This window comes from Vipera ursinii, assembly GCF_947247035.1.
Source record: "Vipera ursinii genome assembly, chromosome: 2".
Taxonomy (NCBI): Eukaryota; Metazoa; Chordata; class Lepidosauria; order Squamata; family Viperidae; genus Vipera; species Vipera ursinii.
The window spans coordinates 261,600,451-261,610,968 of record NC_139513.1 but is presented as its reverse complement, the minus strand read 5'-3'; the positions used below and the strand labels follow the sequence as shown (position 1 = coordinate 261,610,968).

The 10,518-nt window shown below is 35.0% G+C and overlaps 1 protein-coding gene across 1 annotated transcript in view; it reads right to left on the bottom strand.

Moving 5' to 3' along the window:
- Positions 1–786: 786 nt before the first annotated feature.
- Positions 787–10,518, bottom strand: part of ARHGEF28 (Rho guanine nucleotide exchange factor 28) — a 113,704-nt gene continuing 103,972 nt past the window's right edge. The window contains exon 34 of the mRNA XM_083355527.1: positions 787–2,373. Coding sequence (XP_083211653.1) covers positions 2,207–2,373 — 167 coding nt within the window. The 3' untranslated portion in view covers positions 787–2,206. The remainder of the gene's footprint in view (positions 2,374–10,518) is intronic.

The following is a 10,518-nucleotide window of genomic DNA, read 5'->3' as shown; positions in this document are numbered from 1 at the left end:
TCACTATGGTGCTATTCTAGCATGCACTGTGAAATGTCCCATCTCAGTAAATTATGAAAATTCAGCATGCTAACCAAGCTGCATACAAGGGTATTTTTCCAGAGCTAGACTGTGTCAAATGGATCTACAAAATGGGACACTTGAGAGGCCATCTATCCAGTGAGAAAAACAACTCCTGCAAATAGAGGATTAACATTTCATTTACAGCTGAAACAAAGGAAGGGGAAGGGGACATGAAACATGTAGTTTTCACCAAGTGGAAAGGAAGCAGTTTTTAGAAGTTTGCAACATACAGTACTAATACAGGTTTTCTGAAAATTGCTTAAATTAAGTTTAAATTAAGTGATCATATAGAGATGGCAGGGAAATTGGGGATAGCATTCATAGCTACAGAGAGTTCTCTGAAGGAAGTATTGAATGGTAGGAATAAGGAGAGGGCAAGCACTTACTAACACTACTGACTGAATCCTATGGCAGACCCTTTTTGCTTACAAGAATTATAACTCACCACTCTAGTGACCATAAATGAAACCATCTACAGTTTTATGTTGATTTATGGCATCTTGGCTATTCTTGAAAAAGCTAAATGAAGTCAGATCTGATCTTTGGATAGATTCATAAACAAGCAGTCCCACCCTGAAATCCTACAACTGTTAACTGAAGGAAGGAAGGAAGGAAGGAAGGAAGGAAGGAAGGAAGGAAGGAAGGAAGTTCCAGTTTTAGGATACCACTTTGTGATTAACATCAATAAAAGTACAATGATGTGTCCCATGTGATCACTAGGAATTGTATTCAGCTCAGCTGGAATTTTTTAATATCATATGGAAATTACATACATACAGTCAGCACATACACTGAAGCACACATTTGGAGATTGAAAATATTAATTCCATTCAAAAAGTATACAATTCATTTGCAAAATGTACAGAAAAGATCCTTATTTATTATAGTGCATCAAAGCTCTGCATTCTGAAAGATATATGCTGAATCACAGTCCATGTATGTGAAAAAAACATCAGTGGATCCTGGTTTATTGTTTAAATGGGAAAAATCCTACATTTGCTTTTATTCCACTTCCTAGTCTTATACCTCATGTGAGAGAGAAATGTCACGCATTTTGCCGTTTTTGATATGAAAGGGCACTCTCAATAGGCAAGAACAAATTCTAAGGCAATACATAAAACTGATCTCTGGAAAACAAAAAAAAATGTACGTGGTAGATGACAAAAAATATCTACTAAGGAATGGTATAATAAACAAATATAGCTTGCAGTGACAAATATGTGGCCATTATTTATTTATTAAAACTCTTTGCTATTAAGATATATTAGGACCACATGAGACTATAGATCAAAAGGTTCACAACTGAAACAAGATAAAAATAACCCACTAAACTATAATGGCAGAGGCCCTTGTGTGATAATTCAATTGAAAAGATATGGTGATTCAGAAGTCTTATTTCAAGCGAATAGGTGTTCATCCCCACCCAGAGACATGTGACCTGAATTAAACTAGATTATCAGCACAAAGTTTTCTAGTTTTTTTATAACTATTTCAGGACAGGATAATGCGTACATGCTATGATGAAACTAAGATGAAATACATACTATGGTCATGTAACTTGGAAAGTAACTCAGAACAATGCCTTCTTCAACTTGATGCTTGTGGAATACATGAACTGAAGTTCAGTGTATCTGAAGGGAAGCAACCTGAGGTAATGACTGGACTGATAGTTATAAATGTCTATACTAAATCCACCATAGTACATTCAGAAAGTACAACCGTAACATACTGAGGTTCTTGTTTCTGTTTCCATTACATCATTTGTTATTACTTGGTGCGTTTTTTTAATTGAAGTTGCACTTAAATTTTAGCTGCTCAAATTATAGACAGTGTACATCATCTAAAGCAAAAATCTTTCCACTTAACCTAGTCCAATGTTGATAATCTTACTTCAGACATACAAATACATATGTATATATACATATATACACCAAGTCTAGTTTTAGAGCCCATCAATGTTTCAAATATGACAATTTAAATATTACAGGTATATTTTAAAAAATAACTTAATTTGTATCCTATGGATAAGGAAAATTTGTATTTTGAAATAAATAATATACTGGCAAAGCAATTTGAATACAGAGTAACTACAGTTAGAAAAGCTACCCCAAAGTGCTACTATATTAATATTACAAATGAAGAATTAGAGATAAACAATATTTTCTTCCATGCCACCATTTTCTGAATCTTGTTCCATGTCACAAGGTAAATTATGAAGCAGAACATCTGAAGGGTGAAGTAACTGAAGGTTGCCATGACTTGAATCAAAATCTTGTAATCTTGGATACTGGTTCTGCAATGCATTCATATCTAGAACGTAAAAGCATAGGTAGGTTAAAATTACTTCTGGGCTTGCACTATGCATGTAATCCTGGTACATAATTATATTCAAAAATTTTCTTAATGGCTACTTTGTGGGACCATCCCATGATATTTCACTGCCTAAAACAAAGCAACCAAATAGAACCATCATCCACCAAAGTCAAAGTGCAAAGTATCCAGTATTAATTTATTTTGGCATGTGAAAATATCTTGCACATGTCTGTTTCCCACTTTGACAATAATTATACAATAACAAATTAAATCACTAATTTAAGACTTGTGTGATTTATTTTCCTAGGGCAGCTGTTTCTTGAACTGATTTCCCTATAACAAATTTGCAGAAACATGTAGTGTCCACCACTGCCTTGGTGGAGCAGTGGGCTAATGCCTCCTTAAGTAACACCAGCTGCCTGCAATTAGTGCAGGTTCGCACCCCACCAGGCTCAAGGTTGACTCAGCCTTGCATCCTTCCGAGGTAGGTAAAATGAGGACCCAGATTGTTGGGGGCAATTAAGCTGACTTTGTAATAATGCCGCTTGGGGGGGTGTATGAAAGCCCTAATAAGCAGGCATATACATAGAATGAAGGCTACTGATAAGCTTGTAAGCCGCCCTGAGTCTTCGGAGAAGGGCGGGATATAAATGGAATTAAAATAAAAAATAAAAATAAAATTCATTTCATATTTTTCTCACAAGAAAATAAAAGAATATTTTATTTTCTCACAAGAAAATAAAACAAATAAAAACATATCAAAATTAACAAATATTAAATAAACTTTAAAAAATATAATCCAGTGACTGGCCAGTTGAGTGAAATGCAAGAGCTGAGTTACAAATTCTTGTGCTGCTTATTGCTTAATTTGTTTTCCATGAGCCTTTAGCAAGAATTAGACTGGTTCCACTTTAAAACTTTGTCTGTGGCCTGAATGTGCTGTAATTATTAAACTTGACTGTTATGATTCCAGGTGTTTCTCACAATCCTGATTCACGGGATTCCATTTATTCTGGGAATGGGAACGACCTGTATTTTTTAAATTAACATGTGCAGCGAGTTATCTGGAAACACTTCTGCAAGATAGAGAGACTACAAATGCCTATTTCTGGATCCAATCCAATCAGACCCTGCTGTTCACCCACTGAACTGGCTATGAGAATCTCCTTAAAAGCCAATTAACAGGAAGAACTACAAATACTGTAAAAAAAATTGGGGTGGGGGGAACCTATTCACCTCCTATCACCCTCCCATTGTCATCCTTAAAGTTTATCAAGCTGAGACTGAGCGCTTCTATACCAGAGAATTGTCTTCCCAAGGACTGAATGCCTTCATTACAAGCACAGCGTGAGTGTATTTATGTTCAAAAACAGGCACAGCACGAATGTGTTTATGTTCAAAACTAACTTTTTGAAAGGAGGGCAAATTTCAGCCCCATTTAAATGCTTTGGATTGAAACAGTAAAAAAACAAAGGAAACCTATTCTTAACGCTTTCCCTGTGACTGTAAGCTTTTTAGGTGACTAATAAATTCAAAGGGATTTAAAAATCCCCCTCTGAGACTAAAGAGACTTTCAAATATTCAATACTATTAATACTTACAAATGAAAGTATTGTTCTTCAATGTACTTCCTGAACACAAAATATTCATATAAAAATATGAATATTTACAATCAATGTAAAGCAGCACATATGTAGCCTTTGTCCCCAACAACTTTGAGATTCATCTCCCACAATCCTCAGAGAATATGCCTATTCAGTGAAGGGCACTACCTAGGAACTGACTGATAAATTATGTTTTCTAAATATTTTTGGGTGAATCTTATAGATTCCATGTTTGAACTTCCAGGAAGAAATGACAGACTGAAACCAGCTCTATGAAAAGGCAATGAACACCTGGCAAGAAGACCAGTTCCTCAATAATTCCTTTCTGGACAAGGAGAGGACTCGAGAGCACCCACAAGTTGCTCCTCATGAAGAGACCTTAAGGTAGCAGTCTCTGGCAGTTTTAAAGATCTTGGAAATAAGGAAAAAACCATTTTGAGCAGTTGGTGCCTTTGTAAGGACACTGGCCTTTCTTCAGAGTCTAAGGATTGCTTTTAATGCAAACAGTACAAAATGTATGGCCCAATTACTTGACTTAGCATAAGCAACTTTTTAAATGGCCAGGCAGAAAAGATGCTAAGTTTCTAAATGCTGCCTACATAGCATAAACCTGAAGGGTAATAATTTTTGGTAAAGGCTGAATTTGCATTTAGTAGCACCAGCTTCAAATGCCTAAGAACTTTTTTCAGATATGTCTGACCCAGGGAGATGTCACTTGCTAGCACTTTCTTTATTGCTAGTCACTGAACATATCTTCACTTCTGGCTACAAAGTCTTCTTGAGAACAAGCCAGGAGCATTTGAAAAGCCTCTTAAATACAGTGTATTTAGCTCCCAATACAAGAAGTCCAAGAAAAGTTAATGCCTCAATAGAGTTTATACTATACTCGGAGAATTTATGGTCCATAATATATATGGACTATGTTATATATTCAAAGTGTACAAAATATTTACTTTGGAATAAATATATATCTCACTGTCTTTTAAGGTACAGTATCATCCAACAGGATTATGTTTTCTGAGAAATTCAAAATGAATTGTTAATATAATGTATGTACCTTCTGAACAACTCAATAGGGTACATATACATCAGAAAAACTGATCCTATAAAACATGTACTTTATCTTTTCCAGGGTTGCCATGACAGCACTATTCTGAATAATGCATAATTTAAAGGCAGTTCTCCACTGTTTCAATTTTTTTATGCTCTTAGTTGTTTAAAGATATGGGATTCAATATCATGGCCATCAACCACTGACCTTACAAGAAGGGACTGAGTGAACTGGGAATGTACAGTCTTAACAGTTTGGAATGAGGTGAGGACTTAAGCAAGTATCTTACAAAGAAAGCAATAATACATTTATTCTCATTCTATATGCAAAACATGAAATAACAGAAGTTTAGGAATACAAATTCTAGTGGAAGAGTCATTATGTACGGTACCAATGAGCAATGATTAGTGGCAGCCTTTTTGATAAGAGAGCAAAACACAGATTTGTATTGGAAAGTTCCATAAATGAGAAAGTATTTAGAAGAAAGTGGAAAGCACCAGTCCTTGGCTGCTATTTAAGTAAGCAGGCATATCTTCAGTCTCCCTGACAAAAAGCATGATTTTTCCCATGTGTGATACCATCATTCTGAAAGTGGAACAGGAAATCCTGCTGTTGCATGCTTTCAAAGTTCATCTTGAAAGTGGCACAGTTCTGAGACACATCCAGGGCACAACAGATGGCAAAATTGATTGCTAAAATACCACAGTGGAAGTAAATCCATTGTACTTTTACATGTCATGAGAAATATACAATATACATGTCATGAGAAATATACAATTTCAATATACAAAAAAGCTATTTTGAGTGGTTTGTACCTGAACTAAAACATGGATGTTGGATGTTTTGGTTTGTGTAGATGGTTTATTTTTCTAGATATGGATGGACATTGCTCCATAAAAAAGTGGAGCACTGAACAGAAGGGGTCGGGAAGAAATTATGCTACAGGATTTCCTTACTGATGGCATCTGTAGACATCAGTACCTGGAAGCCTGTTCTTTATTATGGAGACCATTGCTCTAAGGAACAGGCACACAAGTCAGTACACTGATGTTGACTGATAAAAGTGGGTAAGGAAAGATTGGGCACCGTCAGCTGATGGGATTTGCTTGCTGGGTCACCATTACAGATGGAAGCAGAGACAAGGGGAAGACACCAAGAAGGTCAGTGTTGGACAGTCTAAAAGACTGGGGAAAGAAGGGGCAGCTTACATCACCTTTGCCCTCTATGCTCAGTAAAACATTCTAGGAATCCTCTAGATCACTTTCTCAACAATCTCAAGTTTAAAATGTGTAGACTTCACTCCCAGAATTCTCTATAGAATCCATATGTTTTCAAGTTGCAATGGTTGAGAAACACTGCTCTAGTTGTTTTTTTTTTTTTGTTTGAAACAATATAATCAAAGCAATGCTTCAACAAAACATATTTTCATTTCGTGTAGATCTCTAATCTCCAGGAACTGGAAATCAGTTCTTCAGTTACAATAAAAATTTCATATGCTAACAGCTATGCATTGTGGGGGAGGGAAATGAAAAACTCTGCAATTATCTTTAAGAGTCACAATGATACTGCCATAATGTCCCAAAGCAAACAACCTTTGAAGAAGAGCCACAGGTAAAATCAGAAAATATGTTTATTTACATCTATTTCTGAAAAATTATGCCATATTTGTAAATAGAAAGTGTTTATGATCAACTTATCCAAAATCTGAATGTATCATACCCAAATCTTTTTTTAAAAAAAATTGAAGTGAAAAAATGAGAGAAAAGGGATATATCATTTTAGCTGTAAATAGTTACAGTAATCTAATGCAATTATTATTCAAGTATATAAATATTTCTAACACTGCTTCATGGTCTCTCATAGTGTGTTCCCCTTGGTTATTCTACGAACTAAGGGAAGTGAAGTGCCAGAAGAGACATCTGGAGTACTTATTATAGATCTCTTGGTCAGATCAATATGAACTGCAGTTTTTAGGGCAAAGCGTCTCATTCCTATTCAGTATTAATCCTTTACTTATTCCTTTCCCATCTACTTAATTGTTTGTAATCTGGCCGTACTCTCAAGCCTTTGGATAGGAGTCAATTGTTTTATTAACGTATGTTTATTTATGCTGTTGGCTGGATTTGCCATCTTGTTCTTTATCTTGTCTTTGTTTTTGCTAACTTTGGCCTTTTAAATTTCATTTTTGTTATACTGTGAACTTCCCAGAGTCCATTGTTATATACATTTATAATTATTACATTATTCTGGAGTTGGGCAGCGTCTAAACTGAATAAATTAGGATTTCCTAAAGAACACACAGCTTTCCTCTGCCATTTACTACTTACCTTTTGCCTCATCTTATGGTGCTTGCTAGCTCACTTCTATTGTTCTCTCAAATTCATAGTATTAAAGCTGCTTTTCCTTTCAGCTTTTGAAGATTTGCAGTATAATTATACACATGCACATGATTCATTCAGTATTCTTCTAACCATCAACATACCTTTTATTGGCTTGCTTCTTCTCCAATGCATTAAACACAGCTGTAATGAAAAGGGACTATAGAGCTTTTAAAGGTATCTCTGTGAATTTACCATGAGGGGGAAGAGAAATAGTTGTCCTGCTGAGGGAATATTCTGGCAATCACCTTGTGTTTTAGATTTTTGTGAGCCTATAAACTCTTTAAAAAAAGACATATGAACTGTGCTTACTTTTGCAGCCACTAACGCAATTAATTAAGTGCTCTCATCTTCTTTTAAAATGCGACAACTGAGAAAAAACATTATTTTTATTTCTCAGTGGAGGAAAATTCAATCCACTACAGAACAGTTGTGTGTTTTTTTCAAAAGGATCTTTGCAATCTTGCCAACTGCTGTCCATGAATTTGGACAGATGAGAAAGCATTAGAATATTTAGTAGATTGTTGGGGGCAATATCCTGACAGCATTTTAATATAACTATAGAAGAAATCTCAAATTATGACTATGTTTTGTTCTGAGACAAAATATATTTCAGGCTGTCATTCTATTACTGTATAGAAAATATAATGGATTCAATGCATATTGTTTATTTTATTTATTTATTTATTTACAGAGTCAGTATATTGCCCCCCAAAATCTGGGTCCTCATTTTACCGACCTCAGAAGAATGGAAGGCTGAGTCAACTATGAGCAGGTGTGAATCAAACTGCCAAACTGCTGGTAGCCAATAGTCGGTAGAAGTAGCCTGCAGTACTGCATTCTAACCACTGCGCCGCCATGGCTTATATAATCTATTAAAACTAACACTTAATCGTCTGTCCAAATTCATGGACAGCAATTGGCAAGATTGCAAAGATACTTTTGAAAAAACAATTATTCTGTATGGATTGGATTTTCCTCCACTGAGAAATAAAAATAAAGTTTTTTTTTCAATTGTCTCATTTCAAAATAATTTAGCTGACTACATTTGTGAAACTTTTTTCCTCTTTTCTTTGATATTACACTGTCATATAACTTTTTATTTATTTATTTGCCATATGCTTTAAACAAATGGTGATATTATTCCCAAAGGCATAATTCACTTCCGTTAAGAAGCCTGCAAAGAAAACTTCATTACAGTTGTACATGAAACTCTGTAATCCACAGACTGGAACTTGGCTCAAATATGTTATCCTGATAAATAATTCAGTGACTTCCATTTTCTGCAGTTTGCACATAAGTATTACTAATATTATTCTACCAACCAGACATTCACCTACAAGTCTGAGCACTGTTCAGTTTTAAAACATGTATTTTGAGCAAAATTGTCTTTAGATTTGCCAAGAAGCTTGACAGTAATCTTCAGGCTTGAAAAATCAGGATTCTATGGGGAAAACAGTCTGAAAATTCCCACTGCAGGCAACATAAGGTTATTTATTATTGTTCACTTATTATTTATTTCATTAAATTTATTATACAGTAGCTGCCCATTCCTATATTCTTTGGGCAGCTTACAAAATCTAATACTAATATAAACCAATTAGAAATACAGACAAGACAAAACAGTCTGACTCTTAAAACACAGCATGATGGGGAATCCTGTCACCATCAGGCCTGGGACCAAAGTCCGGTCTTATGGGCTGTATCCCAGGTGAGTGGGCTGTATCCCAGGTGAGTGGGTACTGTCCTTAACTTGGGAAGGATGCTGTTCCAAAGGGTAGGGGCAACCACAAAGAAGGCACGTTTCCTACCTCCCATAAGATGACAATATTTAATTGGAGGGACCTAGAGCACACCCATGCTGCCAGAACATAACTGGGTGGGCAGAAACAGTGGGAGAGAGATAGTCAAACATTTTCTGTATTATTCTTTTGGAATAGAAATAGTCCAGAATTTCTTGTACATACAGTCAGGCCCAGAACCTTATAACAAGGTATGCACATTTCATTTAATTGATAAAAATCAAGTATATAAATTATGTGTTGCTCTTTATTTGAACTGGGCTTTTATTTGACTGATAGCTAGCACAGATCAACAAGAGTCCATGTTTGGAGGACACAATTCTTTGTGATGATGAGGAAGCAGAAATAATCTACTGTTGATTTGCTTAAAGTTGTTGTGTTTAAGCAGCAATAATGAGAAAGGCAGAAACATATTTTGGGGGAAATCAGATGGACGCTCAAATCAAAACACATTGGAGAAAAATTAGAATTCATACCAGTATGTATGGATTTCATACATAGAAGAAAACTCCTCCAGAAAAAAAAATACTTATATGGCATATACATATATGCTTATTCGAGTTTCCAAAGCAAATGTATCTATTTTGTGTGAATTGCAGGGTGAAAGTAACAGTTTTCAATCTTCTCCCCATTCTGGATCACAGCTCAAAAAACTCTGGCAATCTAGTTGCATATAGATATAGGACTGACATCAGGTAGACCCATAAGTTATCATTTTATCTTTACAAGATAAGCTTTTTGTATATTGTTTATATTGTGTATTCCCCCTATATACCAAACAGAATATTTTTCTAAAAGCTGTGTAAATCCACACATTTAAATCTTACGGTAAACATTATCAAAATTAATAACTTTATATTAAAAAATAAATCTTCTGGAAAAGACCCTCTGCTATGAAATAATAATAATCTTGCAAGATGAACTTTATTATTTTGAAATATGTTGCACATTAGGAAGTCTTGCTTGTTGCACAATAGAAGGGAAAATATGGTTCTTTAAGATTAATTGTAGTTCTTTCACCAACATTGTTTAAAATAAAATGTCAATACTAGACTGCCCTAAGGCACACAGAAAACGATACAAATCTGCTCAAGAAGCAATTTTTAGGATTTGGACACAGAAAATAATACAAATCTGCTCAAGAAGCAATTTTTAGGATTTGGAATTGCACCTTCTCTTCATGAAGTAAACAGTAAAAAGCTCATCAGTTGCCTTGCTACAGAACTATTTTGCTGAATGTTAAATACAGAAATCGCTCAATTACCACAGATATTCAATGCAGTAATTTGTATTAGCTAAATTAAAAA